General features: G+C 42.2%; 1 protein-coding gene across 2 annotated transcripts in view; it reads right to left on the reverse strand.

The window, feature by feature from the left end:
- Window positions 1-26,246, reverse strand: part of LOC119658696 (ABC transporter G family member 23) — a 115,773-nt gene that overhangs the window by 58,076 nt on the left and 31,451 nt on the right. The window contains exon 1 of one of the 2 annotated variants that reach the window (XM_038066285.1): window positions 15,518-15,735. In XM_038066285.1, coding sequence (XP_037922213.1) covers window positions 15,518-15,735 — 218 coding nt within the window. Of the gene's footprint in view, window positions 1-15,517; window positions 15,759-26,246 lie in introns of those variants that run through there. The other variant, XM_038066284.1, reaches the window with a different exon arrangement.

A 26,246-nucleotide genomic window follows, 5' to 3' on the forward strand; every position in this document is an offset into this window, starting at 1 on the left:
AGCAATAACATAGCTCACCTACAAAGGAGCGGTGATATCAGGGGCGAACTGGAACAACAACAAAGTCAGCATTTACGCATATGATAATTATTGGTGCCAACACACTCACTGGGCAGACGGTCAACCGAAACCGCCTTGTATAAAATGACGGATCTATTAAGGGATGCTATAAATACAATAGAAAAAGCACTGTCTGGATGGCAGAATGTTAGAGAGTAGGTACAAATTCTACTCTCATGCAAACCATTAACGGTTGTCCATAGGGCGAGGTACTATCATTGCTTATGTGGAGTATGGTAGTAGGTGAACTCTTGCAAGAGCTAACAAATATTGCATGCAAGTCCAGGGTTACGTTGCTTTAATCCGTAAGAGCAAATACAGCGATACCCTATGCGATACAATCCCAACTAGGCTTAGAGTTAGAGTTACTAGTGCCTGGTGCTGGTAGGCGAGACTATGCATCTATCTAGTCAAAACAACCATAGAACCACTCACTAGAAAGCGTAAGCTTGATCATCTAAGAGCCATAAGGTTAAATGGCATGAAGGTGAAACCAAAAACAGAGGTCAAATATTTTCGTATTAGACAAAACCAAAAATTGCACAGGAAGACCCTTGTTGGAAGCTCTTGCCAGAAAGCTAAAAGGACTCTGATGACTTGTAGACCCACAGGAGGAAAGAAATTGGGTTGCATCCCAAAGATATTACTTTGAATACGCACTGCAATAGTAAGGTCTATGATTACCGATGGGAGGACGGGGAATCTGGTCAGAAAGAACTGAAGTTATCATAACAACCAAGGAGCTACACAGAATCCAACGACTTAAAAATTCACGTAATTTGAGTTTAAGCCAAGCTCTGTCAGCCAAATTGTGACTCTGTATGAGCGCCTCCATTGGACCTATTTTCGTACAAGCTGAAGTGGATGTGCCGGACCATTCATCATCATTGAAACCATAATATGTATATAGGATAATAGGATTGAGTTTCTGTCAATAGATGATCTAGAGAAAGTACAAACAAACAAGGCCGAATCTTTCTTTTCTGGAAGATTTGATTCCCAGTAGATCAAAGATTCTAGTCATTGTGCTCATCGTATTTAAACTAGTTCACAATCCCAGTCCCAGTTTCAGAAATCTTATTCCTGGTGAGTAACAGGTTCTCACGGGAGCCTAGAGCTGTGAGTGAATCCGATAAGTGGAAGAACCTGTTATGCCTTTTGGTTCTCGTTGGTCTTTCTGGCTGTAAAGTACAACCTTATGGGAACTAACACAGAGGAAAAAATTATATAACAATCAGAAACACCTGTTTAGATGTCCTGTTCTCCACAAGGGGCTAATTAGAGTAGCTTCAACTAAGCAACCATCAGAAACGCTTTTATCTCTTGTGCTATCATTTCGCTTCGCACTATTAATGCCTGTTAACACTAACATATGTATATATATCCGTTGCACGCGTGCCTAAAGTCCTGCTTGCCTTTCAGACCTGCTGAGTTGTTGACAATGCCATAAAGTCCATAAAGTACCATTCCAGAGACTATCACAATGTTCATCTCTTCGACGGGAGGTTTTTAAACACATTCTCATTTTAATTTTCATAATATCTAAATATAATTTAAATAAATTAAACAGACCAGCAACTGGGAAGTGACCATTACAACGGTATCGCGTGCAATAATCAACTGTCCGGCAATTACATGATTGCTCATCTCAACCGGATAATTACACAATTTCATTAAGAGATTAAAGTTTCATTTCGAAAATGTTCATTATTATCATTGTCTTTTTTGGGTAAATGTTATACATGTCCGGTAAACGGTCATTTTAATTTATAAATATTATGAATGACGATACCTTCCGGCGTTGGTTGTTGAACAAAGAATTGAAAATCGAAATTCCAGGTTTCATGTGCTTCCGTTGCATAATTATGCAGATCGGGATTATTTTCAGTTTGCTTTTCAGAATAATGGGAAAATTTGAAAGGTAAAAAGTGAATCAAAAATGGATTCAATACTAGTTGACATAGTGGAAGGGAGAAACTCTGAATGGTTTCAAATTCACTGTGGAATGTAAAAACGGAAAAATCTCTATAGTCTGGAAGATACTTTGGTAGAGGAAAAACATTCAACAGCAAAAGAGCATTTCCCTTATAGCAACTAAGTTTAAAAATTCACTCCCTGAAAAGCGAAGAAATCTTAAGGCGTTCCATTAGTTACCAAAAAGGACCCACGTAATACTAGATGGATTAATTTAGGTAGCTATCTGTTGTTCACCAATGACTGCTTGAAAGGAGGGAATTTCGCAAAACCCCCCAGAGAATGTCTAGGAAGTTAATTGTCTGTTAACGCATCCTAGAAGAGCGTCCAAAAATCTAGCTCTAGATATGGTGGTAAACCCTACGCTACTTTGTAGCGTTGAAGTTATCTTGATCACTCTATATTGCGTCAAAAATTCATTCTGTAAGACTTCAGCATAAGAGTAATGGAAATGCAAATGCTATGAATCATATTGTGAAGAAATACCAAACTGAACTGACATGACCACATGGAGCCATAACAAAGCTCAGCAAGGTCGCGACACATTCTAATTTAACATTCAATTATAGTAAAATGGAATCAACACTGAAGTGGGATTCCCCGAATACGTATGGTAAAACTGAACTAGCAAATCTGAAACCCTGAAATTAAGACTGCAGTCATGCGTATTGAGCTGAACGTGCAAACCTGGAAGCGAATAGGAAAAAATGCGAATGACTAATTGGGTTCCAACAGTTATGTTCTGCAACCATGCGTTTCGCTACCTACATATTTCCCAAAGTGTAGCAGTACACCTATGGATGCAAGATCTTTAGCTTAAACGTTGATACGAGTAGTGCCCACCTTTGCTCTTAGACCGAATAACAAAACAAGTGTACATTTCTATGTTCATTTATTCCTTACTTCAGCGTGGCTCTGATTGACACGTCTAATTCCCGGATAGCCTCGGGATTCAGGAACCACACACCTCGCCTCTATGTTCCGCCTCTGTCACTGCTTCAGCGATTGATCTCCAGAGCTTATCGTTTCGGTTCGACGCATTCTCCCGGAGCAATTATAGCATTCGCCTCAACCTTCTTCCCACTGACCGATGAGGTTCATCCGAATATGGGATGGCAGACCCGGTACTAACCTAAAGTGATGATTGCCCGTGGACGACGTCCAGTCTTTGCCTGCAGGGGAGTTGTGATCTTTGCCGGTTAGGTATCCATCCTGGTTTCGAAGGACGTAAACTTTGGTCGATTAAAGTGTCAGTTGCACCTAACCACAGCCGAGCGAGTAAAGCTACAGTTCACCTAGAAAGATGTCCGATTCCCATTCGGAGATCACCCTAGATGACTACTTGAGATGTGTTCTCCTTCATGGGAACCCTGTTGGCATTTATAGCTATTTCACTTAACCCCTAGAAATCTTTATTATTCAGTAAAACCCCCGGTAATATTACGCGGTACTATTCCAACTATATTATCAAATATTGGCAAATATTGGGGGTCCTACGTTTAGCAGCCTCCTGATGAGTTCATCGCAGTCTATTCTGCAGCAATGCCTCCTGATGAATTCATCGCCGTCTATTCTGCTTTACGCTCTTGGCAAGGAGATATATAGTAAAGGTCTTACACAAGTAGAGAGACGAGGAACTTTGCGAGTGGCATCTGCCTAATCTCGGGAATGATCCCCGTTGTCTTTCTTGCTAAGGAGCGTAAAACCATATACAAGCGCAAAGGAGAAGAATCAAGGGAGGTAGTTGCTCGTACAGAACGGCAATGTACACTAGATGAGTGGCAACTCTCTTGGCAAAATGAGACTAGAAGCAGATGGACTGACTGTGCGACTCAGCAGCAACTTAGGAGCGTGGCTGAATCGGGAGCATGGTGAGACTGACTATTTCAACTAGTTCCTAAATGGGCATGGAGGTTTCCAGTCTTGCTTAAATAAGATCGGAAATGCACGATCTCCTGATTGTGTGTTTTGCAATGGAGTTATGAAAGACGCCAAAGAAAGGCAGGATTAGATTCGTCGGCAGCTCCAGACAAAATTGTCGCGGAGGTGCTGAGAAGCACTTACAGGTGAAGTCGTGTTGGGCATATATAATACATTGTCGAGAAGATGCTGAGAAGCACTAACAGGTCGAGTAGCGTTGTCCATTATGTTCAGGTTCTTCTCGCTGAAAAGAATATAGAACTCAACCGGTCGAGTGGCCAGATGGCAGGGAGTTCATTGAACTAACAGTTCCCTTCCTCCTCTCCCCTCCTGTTCGTGAAAGGAATTTCCTGATTTGAAGGCTCCGCAAGGCGGGAGAGCTTGAGGGCTAGCCCGAAGTAAAGGAAGACACGGTTCCCGGCTAGCTTTCTGATAATGGGGACGTGTTTACTTGGTAGTCCGATGACATACCGTTGCGAGAGCCCAACACTCTGTACATAAATGCATTCACCTACCCTACTCCAAAAAAAAGAAAAAAAAACACCTACGGCTCCACTAGCAAATCCTACTCTCTCCTCCACGATGGAGATATGGACAATCCAAAGCAGCAAATCTTAAGAAAAAGCCAGATTGTCCTCCAATTTCAAGAAGTTCTCGGATGCCCTGAAGATGAAGAATCGAAAAATGAACTACCTGACGAACGTTAGCATTAATACAGAAAGTAGTACGGAACGGAAGAAAGCCGCATAGAGGGTAACGAAACCATATTAAAGAACGCGAACACGTGCAAAAATTTCCACGAACGCCATCTAGCAGAGAAGCCACTGCACAGACAGAAAAAGCGTGTGAAACAATAGTCAACAAGTTAGGTTAGGAAATGCAAGAGAAACCGGAGTAGGTATCATGAAGTCAGCTAAATGAAGGCTACGATGTTCATCCTGACCGGAAAAAATAGACCAGGATTTCAAAGCCGTATATGATAGTATAACCTGACTAAAATGTTACGCGGCCATGATAGAATTTGGTATCGCGACAAAGTGGAGTAATAGTGACTAGTCCGACCTTGAGCAGTACGCGACCAGATAAAGGCGGCGTCGTCAATTACAGCCTAAGACAAAAGAATTCTCTAGAATGTATTCCTCTTATTCTGGCCCCCAGAAAAAGTGATCCCCAAGTATTACGCTAAGGTCCGAAAATTGCTGGACTGTGTTGATGACACTGACATATTGAGGAATCGAATTCTTGGGATGCACATTAATGCACGTCAGCACCAAAAATAAAAGCAACAACATCAACAGCATGGGTCAATGGAAAACAATGAAGATAGGTGAGAACGACTTGAAAATTTGTCCTGGACGAAATATGCACACACGTATTGGTAGCCAACAAACCCTATATAAGGTTATTAAAACTATTCTGCTGAAATGTCTCGCTCTGGTCAATAGGCTGCAGTGGGTCGGTCACCCAATCCGTACGGATGGAGGCAATCCATCTCTGAAATACTAAAGGGACAATATCAGTGGTTGAAAACGAAGACGGAGCAAATCCTGCCTTAGATGAAGCAATCGTTAAGGGATTTCGAATTGGTGAACCTGGGCACAGAACTGGGGCGTTAGCAGTTCCTTATTAAGTCAGACCTAGACCGAACACTGGTAATTGCGCCGTTAATGATGACGAAGTTAGGAATAAAATCTACAGTGTGGGTAGATCAATTCACAATAGTGTCCTCCCATCGGACCGCTCCCGTATCCGCTAATCCATCATAATATATAACTGAAATTCAGGAAAGCTTATTTTCCTTTAACCCGCCTACAAAAAAAAATATGCTTCATCGACAAAATATCCTCTTTAAGGTAAGCTATGCATTCTGTCAAAACATTACCCGTAAAGCTTTGATTTCTCCTTCTACTTTGGCAAAAAACAGTCGAGGTCAATGAACCCACCTGTCTCAATATATTCACTACATCTACATTCCGAGAATCGACTAGGCTTCCCACTCTCTAAAAAGTTCTTCATATATCGGTGCTGTTAGGCAAGACAACACGGGAACATCGTCTATAACAAATGAAAACATTGACTGTTCTAGATTAGATAAAGTCTCTCACAAGTAGAATTCCCCCTATCAATCGCAAGCTTATTAAAATTCTCTTGTGGGTAGATGACCTTATCCTCTGCACCACCAATGAAAATAATTGCAGCGGTGGAGCTCGGTAACTATTACGGAATCATCCTAAATAAAGAATGAGGACCACTTTCCCCAGAAAATCCGAAGCACAGCCAAAACCACACTGTCAAATAAATAGCTTATCTTACCATTAAGGCGAGAAGCTGCCCGAATCGAAGAAAGATTGATATCCCGAATCAGTGAAACCAAGGGGTAATATGACGCCGAGATTTCACTTCGATAAGAAGTTTGAAACACGTGAAAGCAACAAAACAAACTGAGAGATCGTGGCATTGACATACGATTGAATCAGCAACCCCTCACTGATCCTTTACGGTACAGTAGAGGGAGCAGGTGCAAAGGTCATTGGTCCAAAGAAAACACACTTTGTATCAATTTGTAAACAAAACCAGCATATTCCAGGTGGAAATATACGCCATAGATAGATGTGTCTTCGAAAAGAACAATATTGCTATTCTAACCGAGAACCAAGTGAATACAAAGACTCTAAGGCACTACCAGGTGAATTCCAAACTGGTTTGCGAATACCTTAACAGACTGAACACACCCCAATCGTTCCATAAGGTCTGGATGCTCTGGGTCACATTAAGTTAAAGGGCAATGACGCAGCGGTCATGCTGTCCACGAAAGAAGCAGCGTTGTCACTATACGACCCAAGTCATTCTATGCATACGGAAATGAATTTATGGCTAAGACGTTAAAGAACGAAGAATGACTGAGTGAACTGTACTGGGCGAACTTACCAGGAAGAAAAAGTCCAGGCTGCTCATGCGGGATCTCATGCGCTCATGCGAACAGAAGCGCACGAAAGATTGTTTAAACCTCATGCAGAAGAGCCTCCTAATCATAGTGCGAATACGCACTAGCTACTGCAGGCTAAACTATCTCGTGGGGAAGCTAAGAATACTGTCTGTTGTCTCTGAGGAGCGTGCACCCTGCACCTACCGCTTTGCAAACACAGATCCTTTCAAATACATTTCTACACAAATCCTTCCATCGAACATCGCGTATCTGTGTATTTTTGGCTAAACATGCACTGAACTTCCTTGTCGAATGCCAATCGTACCCTCATGTTCCTGGCTGCTGGAGTTAAGTAGATTGAACGTGAAGAGATAACTTCTTCTATATTCACCCGTCTCTTTAAAATGTCTCCCTGACCTTCCTTTCGATCCGCAGGGTCGAATACTAATCAGTATCAACTCCAGCCAAAAAGTCCTTATCGTAAGCTAAGTATTAACGTATGAAGGACACAAGAAATAGAAAGTCGGGACGAAAAAGATTATATGATTGAAGAAAGATTTTTTTCAAAGCTAGATTGAGATTCTTTAGCTGAAGGACTGGCAGAATCGCAGGATTGAAACCGCTAAAATGGAGACCTGACCTAGGGACTAAAATTGATATAAATTTTTGGCTCCCCTGCTCGTGATTAATATTCATAACATTGAAGAGTAACTAGTCGCCAAAAGGCAACCAGGCAGTTTTCTGGGAAAAGTCCTTCCGCTCAGATTTCGTCACACTTTCACCACTATAATTTACGGCATTTAAAACGAAGAAAGGATACATGAGCTCATTCAACGAGGTCACATAAAATAATCATTATTTACAATATAACTTCGTTTGTAAACAATTTAACATAAAAATAAGAGTCAACCCAACAAACCCAACAAAGAAAATGTTGAAAAACAAACGGATCTCGACCAGGGAAATCCCTTTCGCTAGTGTGGATTTGCGCTTGGCTATTTGCATGACATGTACCCATTAAAAATATTGGCCACTACAATACATTATTTGTCGCCGGGAATGTGAATAAATGAAACGAAATGGAACTCATGCAAAACCGCATGACATCAGACTCAGTTAATTACGGTGCCGTTAAAATTATTTCATTTTGTTTTTTATGTTGAATTAATTGTCCTCATTTTCCATTCTAGCTGGAAATCAAGGAAAGTTTCTACGGAAAATATGTGGAAAAGGGAAACATAAAGTGCCTGCTCAAATGACACCAAATCAGTAGTGCCTGGCTTATGGCAATTCGGAAATATCGTGAAAAACAAAATTAAGGAGAAGTTCTTCTGTGGATATAATTTTCAGGACGAATTAGCCCCCCGGTGATCCTAAATTGTTCCGGTTCCCATAAAAGTTGGAAGACCGGAGTTTTTAGAAGAACGGATTCATAGTTTGTGAAAATGAAACTCAGACTATGTCGTTGCCCAACTAATCCTTGTGACTACATAAAGCGGTTTTTATCTTTAGAAGCTGCAGATAAAAACCAATACCGCAAGAAAATCCAAAACTTCCAAGTATTTAAGTAGTAGCCATACTCATCGACAAGACCCAACAAGGATGTTACTTTTACGATTAGTATTATAACTTCTCACCTGGAATTAAACATAACCATCTTACTTACTGAGATAATTGCGGACTTGTCGTTAAAATAGAAATTCAGAAGTAGGAGCTGACTCCTGAAGGTCCTTGAGGTAACAAATCTGACGACTAGATAAGATAGCACCCCAAAGTATGACAGTTTCCAACTGGTGAATCAAACCACATACATTAACGCTTAAAACTCCCCCCTATGAACGCACCACATACGAATCCTCGCTAACAATTCACAACAAATAGTCCACCGTAGGATCAGGCATTCTAAGGGTACGCCACAATGCAAATACATCAGGATTAAATCATTGCACTCTCTGCCTTGATTACTCTATGCTACATTGTATGCCTATAAATGACGTTAATCTGAAACAGAAAAAGTCCCCACTGGATTCGTCCTGGAGACGTTATACTTTCATTCCCTTCAAATGAGTACAAATTACTATTACGAGTGAGTCGTGTCGTGATAATGTAACATATATCATACATAAGTTAGCGGTCGTGATTAATGCAAATTTATGGAGGATGACAGGAACTTTTAACAAGTAATAACGTTGACATATGTGGCTTGATAGTGATATTTTTCACTGGATAATAATAGGCGGAATCTAGGGGGATAGAAATGAAGGAAAGTCGTGTTAATGGTAAGCTTACAATAATGCAAGGCAAGACTTTCCTTCATTAAGCTTCGATTATGAATATTATTCGGTCGTTGGGACATATTTGGGGGCACACTGGTCTGAGGTCAAACTGGTCTGGATTCTAAAGAAAAGAAGTATTCAAAACGATTCAAACAACCTCAGAGCGATCTCGCTTCTAAGTGTGTTTTCTTAGCTGATGAACTCCATAGCAAAAGCCGGGATCAATCAGTACCTGAAAGACTACTACATTCTACCCAACAATTGCTTTGCCTATAGGAGGCACACCTATCGCCTCCTGGATCATCATCATCACCTTCTTGAGGAGAACAATCGCTACCTCACTAGTAGTCAAAGACCATGTTGACCATCAAAAAAGTCAAAAGCTGTAATTTCCCAACGGGAGCCAGCTAGGGTCTCCACTCGAGACAGACCCTCAAACAATATGGAAGGGTGGTAAGGCCCGCCCAAAACTACGCCCCGCCAACAATCTTTATGCCTAAATACCTCGAGAAGAAGATAGAATCCCTCACGGCCGCCTCCCGGGCCGCCACACCAAACCCACCCCCAACCCGGGGCTCTAGTTCCTCCTCCAGAAGAACCCTGTTGGTGGAAAAAGAAATCCTGAATGCTAGAGTCCTCAACTCTCCTCTCTACTCTCTCATCAGAAGCAACTATTTCGTCTGTAACGTATTAGCTGTAGTTTTTAATAAACTCCATACAATCATAAAACACACTGTTGCGGATGGAAACTCTTTTTCTTTTTCACCGTTTTAAATTCTTTTAGGGAGGAAGTCTAATATGACAGGATCGACCTTGCTTCCTGCTGTGAAAATGAAGCCCACAAATGGGAAGCCTTAGGTTACACGATTTTGGCAATAGATGCTTCCGATCTCATGAATTCCGGATGGAAAGTTTAATCGAAGCTCTCGGTCGAGCTGCTCACTCTCTGATAAGCCTTTTTGGTTATCAGATGGCCCAAAGACCGACAAAATCATCATCATCACGGATTTCCTCCAAGGCAATTAAAGCCTTCACCAGAAAAACGCGATCTACCTGGCCGCCAGCTCGGCTTAAAGAGATCTTTATCTTTTGCTGTCCTGAACATTGCGGTAATTTTTGTAATTAAAAGGCAAATGAGGCTGAGACAGGGTGGCTGGGCTCCCTCATCAACCGCTCTCCGCTTTCTCAGATATATGGCGTACGATGCGCAACATAATTCACGCTTAATAGAACAAGGAAGACAAACTAACTTGCTTGAATAAAGGTTAGTTCTTCTTCTTTTTCCTAGGAAATATCCCTCAGTGCGGAGGATGTGAAGATTCTGAATAAATTTTGCACCAACTTTTCCTGTAGCAAAGCTTTCGTCACCACGATTGGGGTTTTCGCCGGACTGTGATTGCTGTGGAGTTTACAGAAACTAATTTGTCATATGATCTTTCAGTGTAACAACAATTCGAAGCACAAGACTGCTCTCAACTGGACTAAAACGCAGAAGCCTTTATTAGACCTCCTCACGGCAGCATCTGGTCTCTATGGATAGGCATGGTCAGTTTTATAAGAGCAGCTGGAATCAGACTCTAGTTTCGATCTCCACTTTCCTTTTCCTTCCGTTTGTAGGAGTACAGTCTTTTCTTAGCATGCTGGCTGGCCATGATCTCCGCCAGCATCAGCGTGTCCTTTGTGTTTCTTCTTTCCTTTTCGTTTGCTTCCTCTTTTTCGCTGGCCTTTATATATACCAATTGTACACCAAATTCACACATTAATATACATTAGAACAACAAAGAGAAACTGAGTCTTCCGATCGCTCTTCTCCAGCAAGCGGAACCTCTCTAAAGGAGGATTGCGCAAAATCTCGTCGGGAAGCATCGTAAGCCGGACCACTGTGTTTATCTTTGCACCGTTGGCTTGCCAGAGCATAGCGGAGCAGAACAAGCCAACACCCTTTGCATTGAAACTCGTGGTAGTAAATCCCTCGTTGGTCCGCACTTTTGGCTATAGGCAAGTAGATATTAGTATTCGGCAGCCTACGAACGTTTTCTTCGCCAACATTTCCCGTCAAATTGCGTGGTCCCTAGAGGCTGTCCAGACGTTTGAGACTACCAAACAACAGCTAGTCGGATCTACATTCCTGGTATTTCCTCAGCAAGATGCATCCCTAGTTGTATTCATCGAGGACCCAGACATCGCCATAGGTATTGCCCACCACCAAAAAGTTAACCAAATATGGCAGATATTGAGCTGAACTATGGTATAGTACCCAAGATTGTCATTTATTAGCTGCTTAAATCACAATAAAATACTTTCGATATTCCCTTGAAGGCAAGCCGGTACGGTATTTATGGGCCATAAACCACTCATCTTTGCTTTGAACAAAGTCTCCCCTCCGCACTTGAGATTTATTAGCCACTTCCGACATTTAATACGTGTCGAAAAGGTAACGTAGCTACCGACGCTTTGTTACGTGTTGCAAAGGTCACGATCCCCGCCACTGTCTATTTTCCGGCAATTGCGATGACTCAGAAGGATGACGGAGTTCTTCAGAGCCTCATGACCAACTTCAAGAATACATTTAGGGAGTTTCCTATCTTCTTCTATCTACCTCAGAAATGGGCCAAGGCCATATATTCCGGTCAATTTCCGCAATGAAATATATCACCACGTTCACGATTTAGCACATCCAGTCGTCCGGAATCAGTAGACTACTACAAAATATTTCTAGCCGTCCATGAACAAGGACATTAATTCTTGGGCGAGATGTGCAAAACTGCGAAATACGTGGGTGAAGAGGTAGGCATATTCCCTCGGTCTACCAAGCACTTCCACACAATTCACCTGAACAAAATCGGGCTTTTGTGAAATTCGCACGGTTTCAGGTATTGTGCCACAATCATCCATAGGTTCTTCAGGGTGGTCTGAGACAATATGTCTGGAAGATATTACTACACAATCTTGTATTGAGGCACTCTGTTAAAAGTGCATTCCACTTTCCAGTTCGAGTCCTCCTTCCACAGTTCAATAGGATGCTGAAAACATGGCGTAGGACCCTAAAAGCCACTGTAATGGCCCAAGACGACCCTTCTTGGTCACAAGCCCTGCTTGTCCTGCTTAGCCTCCGGTTAGCGAATAGCGAGGAATTCGCTGCAAGTCCCACGGAACTGGTGTACAGAAGGAACCTAAGACTCACTTTAGCCTCGACGTCGGAAGTGGACTCAAGAGAGCCTCCCTGATCCGAAAGAAAATGCAGACAGGAAGAAAGGACGCGCAACGCGTTCGTTTTGAGATCCGGCAGCCAAGCTGAGGGAGCCATGCGTTGAAGCCCTTTTGTTTCAGATGGGGGTGGAGTGCTGTGATGGAGCGAACAATTTGCGAAATGACCGCGTTCGGAACGACTACGACTCGAAAATTGTAACATTAATATCCTCAATAGGATGCGGGAGTATGCAGATTTGAATCTTTACGTTACGATTTTTCTGGGATCGTTATCGACATACTGGCGACTAACTGACCTTTTATGCTTATTCCAAGACCAACGATTAGGACGTGGTGTGACGTCAAATGTTTTCTGTCTGAGTTTCTGAATTTCTGAAAGTCCTCCCATTTTTTTCACCATTTTTAATCCCAAAAGCAATGAGAACATTTTCGTTAAAATTCGATGCTTAACTCAAAAAGTCCCTAGGAAAAAGTTTCTCTACAGTTAGTCCGATCCGTAAAGTGAATGACGCATTCAGGTCTCTGGCAATCCTAAAACAAAAAGTGAATTCAGCTTCAGGCGACTTAAGTCTGAACTAGGCAGCTGTTGTCTTCAATGTGGTTCCCAACTATGCCGAATTGACGGTTCTGTATATATTAGCGACTAACTCCTGGAAGCCACTTGCGCACACGCTGCTCCCAGGGCAGAGAGAAAGCAGCGTCGGATGAGTTTCTATCCCGAGTCTGTGGACCGGAAAAAGTGGAAAAAAGATTCTCTCCAATTAGTGTGGTATGCCACCTTCTTGGTGGTGAATTCAAAACTCGCCTTCCGTTCTTCTACCTTCATCCCATGAGAGCACTCTTAAGTATTATTGTGTAGAAGTTTGGTTCTAACAATCGCCTCACAAATCCTGTACCACTTTTTGGCATTCAGATCCCTCCACAGTTGGCCTTGGATTACCTTAATTGATGACTTCTAACCGTCTAAGGCAACGTCTGACGATTTGCCTCTGCTCTGGTAAGAAACCGTAATATTTTGAAAGTTTGAGTGCTAAACCCTAAACGAAGGGTCCGTGGACCAAAAAAGAGGAAGTAAGTTGCTCCTCATTTGGTCCGGTTTGGCATTAAGTTGATGCGGACTTCGGACCCCACAGTTCTCAAAAAAATATTTTCAATGAATCTAGTTGACAAGAGAGGATATTGTGAAAGTCTAATCCTGTTTTATACATCACGGGAGGAAACTGTACATCAGATTCCTCCTTTAGTCAGCCATATGGTGAACTGGTGGATTTTATACTTAATAGATAATTTTTGACTGGGTGCTAGGTTTCATCACTTTGTCTGATCAGTTGGAACTTTTTCCAAAAATGGTAGGCTAGTTACTTGCCTATCAATCGTCGTTCTTTGAATTTTTACTGGTTCCTTGAACTCGTACTATGTAACCCATTGGATGCAACAATATTATGGTCGCATTTCGGATTCATATATTTGGTTCGCTAACACTTCCTGCACTGATTTTCTAGAAGTCGCTCTCTTTAAGGGTACTACTTGATGCCGAAGGGAGCGCTCTACGCCATTACCTATAGAGTCAGCTTGATGTTTTCCAATTTCGCTTTTTTTTTAAACGAATGGTTGCGCTGATATCACCATAGGGGATTCAATGACTTTTAAAAATGTCCGGCTCCTTCTTGTATAAAATATGCGTAATTGAGGACGTCAATGTGCTTGATTGGTAAATTCTAAAATTCGAACTCATTAGTCAAGGCAGTTAACACAAGGCTACCCATGGATAACCAAATATTCAGGGTAGCTGTGACTGTCTTTCAGATAATTTCAACTTGAGTTGCCGCTCTTTTTTCTTCCGAAAAAACCGAGTAGGTCGAGTCTAGCCTAGCCCTAGGGGAGGGTTGGAGGAGGTTGAACGTTGTCCTCAATGAATATATCGGGCCGGATAATTTCGCTGAGGAGACGTTGAATTCAAAAGCAAATTGGATAGCGATGAAAGACGAGCTCCAATAGCTGGATGGAGCCTGGAAAGCCCGACGGACGCCTGATTTGAAACTGGTGATATATGTAGACCAGAGACCTCTCTACGACAGAATACTTGATCGTGCTCCCCCGGGGATATGGATGGAGAAGTGCTTTAACCAGGCCCTATACACATAAAAAAATCCTCGTGTAAAGTTCAATTATTTTAGCTGGTGGTGGCCTCCGATATATAAAAAGATAGCCACTATACTAGCTTGATAGGATCGAAGATAGCGAAACCTTGTTCAAACCATGGCTAATTCCCAGTATTTCTAACAAATTAAATGTTTGTCCCTGAAAAACTGAAAACATTTCCATAGAATTCAGCGTTCATCACAAGCTGATACCGACATTACTCATATCATTCTGACGCAACACAAAAACTGTAAAATCTGAAATTCAATTAGCATCATTTGCACTTGCTCCACGGCATCGTAAAATATGCAATGCCATTCGTCTACATTCTATAAAACTTACAAATGCAAATTAACATAAATACCTCGTTCCATATTGAATTGAAACTGCATGAAACTCCCTCAAGTGATCCTCTTACGTCTTTGTTGGTAAATTGCAATTTCATATAAAAAGATATAAAATTTGCCCGCGGGAAATTTAGCAGACGAAGAAAGAAATGTGTCGCAAAGGTGCCGAAAGGTTTACTTCGCCGCGTGTCTTCTTGTTAAGACGTTAACATCCGCCAAGATGGGTATAGGTAAATAGAATTTTAAGTGAAATGTAAATGACAAACAAACAAAAATCTCGTAGAATGGGTAATTCTGAAACGAGGGAAGACAGGGGGTGGCGAGGGGCGCTGTGGTTTGAGTGACGCAGCAGAACGTGAAAGATGTGTTAACAACCTATTTGCGGTGAGGTGTGTTCGTTTAGGTAACTTAGTCATATGCTAGGTGTTAGACTTTTCGCCCATTTGCGTCTAGAAATAGAACTTAGATCCTGTTTACTGCGACGCGTGGCTGCGTTTTATCTAGAACTACACATGCCCCGACAGCGCAAAGTATGTATTCAAATGCTATTTGGTTACGCCTACCTGGCATATGATGGAACTTAGAACTAAGGTATATATCCAAAGCCAACCCAAAGTATCTAGCGCTAACGTACTAATTTACAGAAAAAAAGCGAAACTCACATGGCACCTTTCGGGACTGTCATGTTCAGCCCATCCAGAACAATATTTGGGTTCTTTTTACTTCCATAGCTTTTGTAGGCACGTCGAACACAAACCGCCTGTTGTTTCCTTGTAGCCAATGTAGAGGGTTGGGATGTGAATAGTCGTCTTCGTGTAGCTAAGTCCAGTCCTTGAGCAACTGGCTCTGCTGGTGGTATTCCTTCTGACTCAGCATCCATTCTGCAAATGGGTTAGGTCCTTTCTGAAAAATAAAATGAAGAATTTCATTATTTCATTCGAAACGCGTACAGTTTAGTTAATTTAATGGAAAATCTGCCCCGGAAACTCGATAGAACATTTGTTCAGACCCCCTCCCCCCCACAGAGTAAAGATCAATTCCTAAAAGACAAGCAGTAATCGGGAAAACCAATCTAGTCCCCAATACTCACAAGCTGCAAACAGAACTTCAAGCAACAGTTAGGTAGGTAAGTACCAGTGGCCGCTCTGAGGAGCCCAATTAGCGCGGCTATCCACCGCTTTGATACCACAAACTCTTAAGAGCGTGATTGCTGAAGAAAGGGCAAGGGAACCAAAATCCAGCTAGCTCAGATCTTCAGAGCCAGCTCGTGGCGTTTACGAAGGAAAGCAGCTTCCCGACCAGAGTTCCCTTTGGGGTATCCAAAGAATTGTCTACTAGAGTTCGCAGCTCTCTCTCGCAGGTAGACTCAGGAAATCGCATAGAAAGTGCCTGAGGGTTTTTCACCCTCTTCGCTATTTCGGCGATGTGAATTACAGGGTATGCCAACTCTAGCTCTCCCCAAACTCCAAAACCGTCGGAATCCTGTACCCATTTGCATGCGTCTGGTCCAAAAATGGTCGACATTTGGATTTGTTATACAAGGACCTCCTCCTTGACTTGGGCAGGTAATGAGTCTTCGAGATCACAACTGTTAAGTAGTGCGACTAGATTTCACACTTCAAAATCGCCAAAAGTAGTAAACAAGTCAGGAAACCGGAAGCTGGACGCTCCAGTTACGAAAGGTTTTGTGTATTTGGTGCTCCTCAACCGACCTCTAAAGTCGGATTCAGCTGGTGGCTGCAATCAGTACAACGAGGCACAAAAACTCTAAAGAAGAGCATAAGGTCGGGTAAACGACCATCATGAAGACGTTTCTTCGAAGGGACCAACTCCTTCCTTAAGAGCGGCAGGTACTCAGAAAGCGATGAAAACAATTACATTTACATGAAGTTCATTTCTCAGGGGGGGGGGGGGATCTCTCCCCTGTTAGGGCCCCTTGTTATGGACACCTTGCTATGGCTCCTGGAGGTCACAAGGGTCTTCGCACAGACTTATGCGGACGATCTAGCCATAATAATTATCTGGGAGTTTGCAGGCACAGTACATGACCGAAGCAATTGCGCATGTAGTCCGCACTTGGTGCCTCCATAATGGACGGTAAACGTTACTGGACGACTGGACTAGTTATGTTCACTAGGAATGCCAGGAATTCGTTAGGAAATTCCTAGGCAAACATCAGACGACTGTGATGCCCACCGATCTTATGGTTTCCAGATGCATCTTTAGAAACGTACTCCGTCATAATCACCAAAAGAGTATAATGGTCGATAAAGAAGCTTTTTCGTATTACAGGCTTACTAATCTTCACCGACAGGTCAGTCATGGAAAACAGATTGGACGCAGGAGCGTTGTCGGGAATTCCGATTATGGAACTGGCCCGACCTCTCGGAAAAATTGCGACCATATTCCAGGCAGAGATATATGCGATTTCATTGGTAGCAGAGGAATGTTTGCGACAAAAATTATGTTGTCGTACCATTTGAATCTGTTTCAACAGCAGAACAACATTATCAGCACTAAACAGGAAGGACATATTAAGCCAATTGGTGTGGAGCTGTCCTCAGGTGCTGGCCGACTGAATGAATCATTCCTGGTGTGGATGCCAGGGCACTCAAACATCGATGGTAATGGGGAAGCTGACAAACTGCCTCGCCAAGATGCTGGATCCATAATGGTGGGGCCAGACCAAGTCCACTCTGAAGAGTCTCTCTAAAGTCCACTCTGAAGAGTCTTTCTAAAGTCCACTCTGAAGAGGGAATTGCGAAATCTGAACTGCAGCAGACGAAAATTTTCGTGAAGAAAACCAAGGCCACTAGAGCAGCATTTTCGTTGTCCCATAAGGAGGGGGACGTGAAAATCCTAGTAGGCCTTTTAACATGATAGTGCTCCTTAAACTACTCCATGGAAAAAATTGAAGTGTTGATCTGTTGCCAGTGAATGTGAGTAGGAGGAAGAGTTGGTCGCGCACTTTGTATGCAGTTGCCCGCCCTCTTCAGACCTCAGACGGAAGATACCTTGGTAAGGTTTTCTTCAAGGAAAAATCTGCTTATTCTCTGTCTCTGGAAAATGTTCTCTAAACTTCCAGCCAATGAATCACCAAGCATGGCACGGTTGTAGAAGCCATTTACATCGTATCAAATGTAGCAACAGTCCATCTTGCAAAGCGTGGAATTCATGCTTGAAAGCGTTCCGAGCTCGCCTTGTGAATAGCCGAGATTCAGAAGCAAAAGGGAAAAGCTAAGCTGCCCTGGGCACTGGCATTCCGATACGAAAAACAAGAACCCCTTCACTCCCAGGAAATAACCTTTCCAATTTTTAATTTCACTAGAACCCGGATCTCCCCAAAGGGAACGCTATCATTCCAAAAAATCATAATCTGCCTCTCATCCAAATTTTTGAGAGTGCCCTATTCAATTGTGTAGACTTACCCTGAATGCAGGTAAACTGTTAGAAATTTGATCCATCATTAGCAAAGTAACGCTGATACCTTTCTATCTACAAATTCCAAAATCATACACCGAATGCAGGATAGTGAACGAAAATGGGAGAATTTTCTGGAAAAGGTTTTCGTCCCATATTTCATTAGTAGCGAAACTTGATTGGGTCTGTTTGTTCAGCCACGGACTAAATATTCCGGGATTCGTGGTCTAAGCGCAGCAATAACGATGAGTTTACATCAGTTTTCTGCGTGCATTCGATCAATTTCGCTTAATTGATATGTGAATCCCATAATTTCCAAGGAAAGAAATGATAAAGGCTGAAAGGTTTATGCGAAAACAATAGCAGTAACGAGAATAATAGACGAACGATGGAAAACAGCCGAGACTCTGCTTGTTAGTATGAAGTGAATTGTGGAAATCGAATCCATACTAAAATGGGTCGAAATTATTTTTCATGTACTCTGCCGCAGCAACTACGAAGGTAGGTATCTCCCGAAAAAGATCCCTGCATTGGCGCCGCTCCAGCAACATACTCGTAACTACTGCATCAATTAGGGTTGAAATTTTGACTTCATATTCAACCTACGCTCGGAGCCATATTCAACCACGCACCACTTAACCACCGCAGCGCATTCACTGTTAATCCCAACCCCAGGATGCAGCCTCCATTCTGACCCACCAACATACCCATGTACCAATATATTGCAAGGACCAAATTTCACTAAACTCCCCATTCTGCATATTCGCTTTTATTTGATTGTCGATTACGTGCATTTTATTATAATTTGGATTCATTTCCTGAAAGGATCCTGAAATGTTGGGAGAGATAGAATGAATACGATTACGTTCCATTATGTCACCCAGGATACGTTGTTACCATGGACAATTTTCCAATCGGTCAAACCGCGGCCGGGGTAGGAGCAGTTCCATTGTGTGAGGTCTAAAACGGTTTTGATCAGGAATCAATAGAACCGCTCGGCCAGTGGGTGTCCTACATACAATTAGTATGCCAGCTTCGTCCCCACGAATCGGGGTATGGTTGCTATTCATTCAAAACAAATGATGATATATTTGCGTAATTACGGATTGGGTTTGATTTAGGAATTGACAAAGCGCATTCAATTGACAATGTTTAATTAGCAATCGGCTAAAATAGGAATTAGGGTTTAATCGAAAGAGGCTTAGCTAAGGGTTGATTTGTGTGGTTTTAATAATCTAATTAAGATTAGGCAACAGATAGTTTTCGAATTTCAGCGAAAATTACATATTTTGCAATCATTAATGAAAGGTATTATCAGTGAGAGTTGAATGTGTGTCAGATGGAATTTTAGAGGGCTTTTGTGGCAAATAGACTGCATAAGCTACAGTTTCTGGTCCACAGAACTGATTTCAGAAAAATATGATAGATTGAAATAAAATAGTGGGGTTTTATACGAGACATGAAAATATCTAATTATTACAGTCAACATATGGGAACATCTCCACTAGCATCAAAGCTGATCAACATGTTCCAGAAATTCACAAATGCTTCCACTGTCATAATCAGTCTCTACCGATTTGAATAGTCCGCTGAGCAAAGAGAAAGTACCTACGGGCAAAAATGGAGAATTGTTAAATACTAACGTCGAGTTCTGACTAATGAGAAATAGGAAAGAAAGATTTCAAAACCGGTTCACGGTTAGGAACCAAACTACTGGGCTTTAACGCACTGGTTTCTCCACATGGATGCTATTTTGGATTCTCAGATTGAAGAGCACTGTTAACACTTTAGCTGTGAATAACATTAGAAAGGATATTGAGGTGGCTAAACTGGGTTCAACATCGGAAGGCCGGCAGATAGTAGGCGCGACTGCATTATTTTTTCGAACAATCTCCATTGGACAACTTTGAAGCGGCCAGAAAGTTAATAAAAGTGTCTATTAACGAGGTCTACTTATGCACAAGGCTAGGGGTCTAGAAGTCTGTAATGACAATGATAGCTGGCGTAACCGAGTTGACTTTTCGCGTTAACGTAGGAAAGTAAAACCATCACGTTTCACAAAACTAAAATTTGAAAAACAGCCTATTATGGCTCCAAATTCCGTATTCTAGTTTGCCAAATAAAGACGGCATCAGTCTCTCAACTTTGCTTCGGACTAAGGCCCATATACATATCCTCAAAATTCGCTAGTTACACACCAATCCTTTTCTACGACAAAAGGCCAAGAAGAGTTGTCGTTTTTTATTTGTCTTCAGACTTCCAGACTTTTAGGCCCTAGTGGCGAAGGGTGGAAACGTGCTGCGATCCAATATTCCAGGAGAAAGAGCTCTCCTACCGAACTTTATATAGAAGAAGAAACCTTTCTTTAAATTATTTGAAAAACATCTACACTTCTTCCTTATCAAATAAAAGGGACAAACAATCTTAAGCTTTTAATGGAAACACGAAGACAGTTGGCCCGTCCAGTACCTAATCACCTGTTTTTGGTTAGACGTCATTTTTTTTTCCTGAACTTTAAAATGAAAAAGGTCGTATTGTGAAGTATTTTATCTTCTGCTGCAGAATGAAGGGGAACTCATTCGATGCTTATCTTTATTGATTTTCATTTTTTGGGAACTTACTTTGCTTTGTTCCATATTAGACTAAATTTTTCCTTGGATTATTGAAAGAGAATTTTTTCACTCACAGTACACCAACATGGAAAAATAGTTTAAGGGAGAGACCAAGTCAACCGACAAACGATGAAAGGAAATGAAGTACCCACAAACCGAGGCGCGACTTCAGATGAGACGCAATTCCAGCTCCCGCCAACTAAATAGGGAAGTAAAAATAACAACTCTACACACAAAACCATGGGTTATACCACTTTCAGAGGGAGGCTTAGCAAATCCGGAAAAGGCTATTTGGAACCCAAAGGTGAAAAAGAGCCATAGAACGAGCACAAAAAAGAAGAGAAACTATCCAATCATGTAGGTGACTTCAGCCCATGTCCAAAACTAGACTTTATAATGGAACTCCAATTCAAGCAAAAAGTGGACTCTCGGAATCAAAGACAACACCGGGAGTGATTTTCAGATCCCTATATTCCCTTGGACAAGGGAACGACGAGGACATCACGGAAGTAAAACTAGGTAACTCAGCAGTGCATGGTGAAGTCTACAGAAGAACCTCTGAAGATTGCCACGACCCTAGAAAGCACTCAGAAGGAAAACTGAATATCGAACAAAGTAAGACCGTTCAAAGGGTTATTCTGTTCGAGACGTGGAGATGAAAACCCTCCACTGTTCTCACCAACAATTATTTGATTGTCGCTTTTGTAAATCACAAGACCGCAGACCGTTAAATGGTGTCGCCCGGGGTCGACGGAGCCAACGAAATGGTCAAAACCAATAAGGTGGTAATTTGGATCCTAAATGCCAACATCTTTGATGCTGACAGTCTAGAAAACCTACTCATTTAGCAGAGTTAATAAACGATCACTTACCAGTTTTCGAGGCAACATCCTTCAGGGTATGCAAAAGACTCAGTGATAAAATGGTTATTGGGGTTGGAGTCTTTCTCGTCCTGACTGATATCCAAGCAGACCAAATAACCAGCGGGGAATTGCTAGTTCTCCCTTCAGACGCGTCCCTTCGTGTGGATAAGGGGATGCTCGGCGGATGCGTATGAACATGCATTTGTACCTATTTTGAGGTGTGCGTCTATGAGTATGTTTATGCGCAGGTTGGGTAGGTGGGAGGGCAAAAATCGCTATGGGAAAGACACCCAGAACAAAAAACCAATATGATGGAAAAAAGGAGAGAAATATTTGCCTTGCAGGGTCTCATAGCAGCTAGTGCTGATGGGTTTTGGAAGAGAGCAGCCTCCCGGTTGTCGATATCCCTCGACTGTTGCAGAAACACGGAAAGCTACTTCACAGATTAGTCATTTGATCGGTCACAGTGGGCTGACTACAGTACGTCGGTAGATGTCGCAGAAACTAGTAATCCATTTAAAAGAAGCTCGACAATGCTGCGATCTCTCGCAGAGTCAACGTTGGTCAAGGAAGAAAGGTAGTAATTAGGAGATCTCTCGGTAGGCTAATAAATACGGAAGTGAACAGTGGAAGGACCATGCAGTGGAACAATGTCAGAAAACGGACGAATCATCATTCGCTCAACTGGAAGGGAAAATATCATAATAGAGTTATACGAATTCATAGAAGACAAACACAATATACACCAGGCCATCGAAAATATGGGCAAAGCCATTCGTATACAGTGCCAGGGACGAAAAAATTGCTTCGAAGAAAGCAAGTATCGGGCAATTTGCCTCCAGGCCATGCAACGATGTGCGTTCTTGCGAAGGTGGCAATCTGGGCTGGTACTTGAAAAAGAAGGGGATGCATTCAATGAAATTCTATGGCAAGGCCATGATCCCGGTGGTGCGGCTTTAGAAAAGGTAACGCGCATGATAAGACACATAATGAAAGCATGCGAGGTTGCTATGCCGAGGCGGCGGGACCGCGCAAATAAGCTGTCAAACTATTGATGGAATGAAGAAATCGCGGAGTTGTAGGTTCTATGTTTTCGAGCAAGAACAATGTGATAACGAATTAGAGGAAGACCATACGACGAGAAACAGGAAGTATATTCAAATTTTCGAGGTATGCTTAAGCAGGGAATCGTATACGCTGATTATTATGAACAAGATGAGAGGGAGAACACCACCACCTAGCTCGTTCGCATTTTCTACTCGATGTAGCGGTGGCGCAAATAAATGACAAAGCGCAAAAATATAAGCAGGTGTTGGACCGCTTCACAGTACTACGGTACTGTTACTACGGTAACTAAGAAGGAACGCGTGCAAATTTTCCGGAGAACCGATAATAAGAAAGCTCCCAATTGGGATGCTGTTCCTAATAGAACCCTAAAACTCATTTATCAGCGTATTTGAAGCATACCATGGTAGAGAGAGTTTTCCTCGCTCGGTGTAAGAAGCAAAAGCTAATTTTGCTACCAAAGCCTAATAAGGAACCGGGACAACCGTTATCACACCGCCTGATTTCCACATCGGTAAAGTAGGAAAAGTGCTCGAAGGGGTCATCTATGTACAATAGACTTCTCCTTGTCGTAGGATATTTGGATGGTTTGTCAGAGCGACAATTTGAATTTCATCAAGCCCACTAAACAATCAACGCGGAAGAGGTGAAGCTGACTCAAGACGCGATGTCCTTTAGTAAATGCTATACCGTGCTCATTTCACTAAGCTCATCGAAAATCACCTCTCGGAAAGGACACTTTGGTATGATACGGATGAAGGACCTTCACCACAGCAGGAGTATCATAGGGTTCAGGATCCTATCCTGTGTAACGTCATGTATAATGGGATCATTGTCTTTTCCGTCGAAAGCAGGCTACGACAATCGATTTCGAAGATGATCGAGCCATGGTTGCCGTCGCGAAACAACCTGAAGACATTGGTGCACTTCAAGGAATTATTGGCGTCATATATGCGTGGCTGGATATGGTTCATCTTCCGGAAGAAAAGACGAAAGCGATCTTCATTACCAACCGTAGAAAAAGTAATACGATTAGTATTCGTGTTGGTGGTTATATCATCACTTCAAAGTTGGTTATGAAATACCTGGGGGGATGATTGACGACAAGATCAATTTCGAGGAATACCTGGACTATGCCTGTGAGAAGATTGCAAATACCAGCGTGTCGTTAACGATAATCAAGCCGGGTGTGTCAAGAACTGCGGAACTTCAGACGCAATACACGCTGCGTAGTTATTCATGGAGAAACACCGTGAGAAACATCGTCCTCTTTACATTCCATTTCTGGATCTGGAGAAATTGTTGAGCGTGTATGCTCTACGACAACATCTACTACCAGAGGAACTGGGTTAAATTGCTCTACCACGATCCGAAAAGTAAAGTTGAAAGTGTGGCCGATGTATCAAAACTGCTTTGTGTCTGTCGGTGTTCGTCAGGGAAGCACCCTCTAATAGCAAAAAATGTCGATCAGGCCTATGATAAAATAAAATGGCGCAACCGACCACGACTAACCGACCCTGCTTGTGAAGGGGACAAAGGCTAAAGAAAAAGACGAAGCTAACAGCGACAACATGTGGAGATTAACTACCACCTGATCCAACTTCTGTCAGGACATGGGGGTAAAAAGGTGCTTTGCGAGTGGCGTCTGCTTATCGCACCGTCTCCGAACCGGCTGTGATGGTGATTGCGGGAGTAATCCCTGCTGCCCTCCTTGCCAAGGAGCGCACAGCTATCTATCGCCGTAAGGACGAACACTTAAGAGAAGTGGTTGCCCGTGAAGAACGTGGCAAGTGGAATGCGCGGCTCATCGACAAATTAGACCCATGGTTGAACAGAACGCACGGTGAGATTGATTACTTCCTTACCCAACTTTTAAGTGGGCATGGAAGTTTTCAGTCTTACCTGCACAGGATTGGGAAGGCGGGATCTCCTGATTGTGGGTTCTGAGTTATCATAAGAGACAAGTGCTATGCTCCTGTTTGAAAATAGGCCACATTGGAGAGCTCGCTAGATGTATCCCCATGTCTGAGCCAGATATCTCAAAGGTTACATTCATGCTAGCATAGTAATTACCATTAACTTCGTTGATACACATATGTAGATATAAGGGATCGGTAAGTTACGATATCAAATACCTATATTGTCGCTTACAGGTGCCTCCGTCGTCGGTCCTTGCAGTACATACCCTCAAGAGAATATTACCTCACTAAAAACTTTAATTAAAAGAAGTCTAGAAGAGGTACGAGCGACGTATCACATAAGACAGCATTTTTACATAAGTCTAAACTCTATTCAGGCCCCACGTATGTAACACATGTAACCAAATGTGAGAAAAGCATAATTATTCCTCGTTTACTTCAAAGGTTCTAATTAAATTCTGTCATAATACCCCTATCCATTACAAGTAATGCTAATTATATAGTTTTTACGGAATTAATGTTAGGTGTGTATATAAATTTTCTTTATTAGCTCCGCAATTATTTCCTGACCCCCCACCCCCTCCAAATCAATGAGACTTTAGAAATTATGTAAATAAAACCACGTAGCTTCCGAATTAATTTCTCAACCGCATTCAAAGTGCAATGAATATCTCTCCAACAACCGATACTCTGCACTATCTAATTTCATTAATTACAACGCAACGATTACGTAGCGTTTTTTCCCGACTGGATCATGACTAGGCTCAGTGCCAATATCACTGGCACAGGCATAACTATCGGATAACACCCGCCCGCAATCTTATTGAATTGCATATCAATCTGCAATCAACCTGGAGAGCACTTGACGTATCTTGTTGAACGTTTCTCGGTAAAGTCATGGTCTAAAGGTCGAAACAAGCATATTTGTGGCCAAGAGGGGAGTCTTTAAATCTTTTTTGCTTTTATGAAACTTAATATGGTAATATTTTAAGGCGAAAATCTGCTGTAAGTGGAATTCACAGACTTATTGCGTGCAAAATCAAATAGTATGAGTCGTAAAGAATGTTTATGGATATCCATTCGCGTATTAGATATTAAAGTACGCTGAGATGATACGTATCTTGTTTGATGTCATATCAGGTAGTTAACGTTTGAGTATCTAAAGTGCTGCGGCTACGTGAAGCACTTAGCATGTTCGCTATGAATTGCTGTACAGTTTGAACTTGGTACTTTCTGCGGTTCATAAAGAAGTCATGCATAATACACTCCACATATGTATCGGATGGTGTTTAAATTCTGCGTGTGTTCGTCATGCAGGTAGCTAGCTCCTTATATGAACTTGAAATCTGAGGAATTTATGTTTAATTCAAATATGAGGTCTCTACACGCACGAGGAGCTCTACTCATTAAGTACTACCCGGAAAGCAAATTTATGTAATTTTCCTCATTATACCACTGGAAACAATTTATTCTTCTAAAGCCCTTCAGGTCAATTTCGGACCTTGTCCTACC

The sequence above is a fragment of the Hermetia illucens genome, chromosome 6 (genome assembly GCF_905115235.1).
Source record: "Hermetia illucens chromosome 6, iHerIll2.2.curated.20191125, whole genome shotgun sequence".
NCBI classification, from domain to species: domain Eukaryota; kingdom Metazoa; phylum Arthropoda; class Insecta; order Diptera; family Stratiomyidae; genus Hermetia; species Hermetia illucens.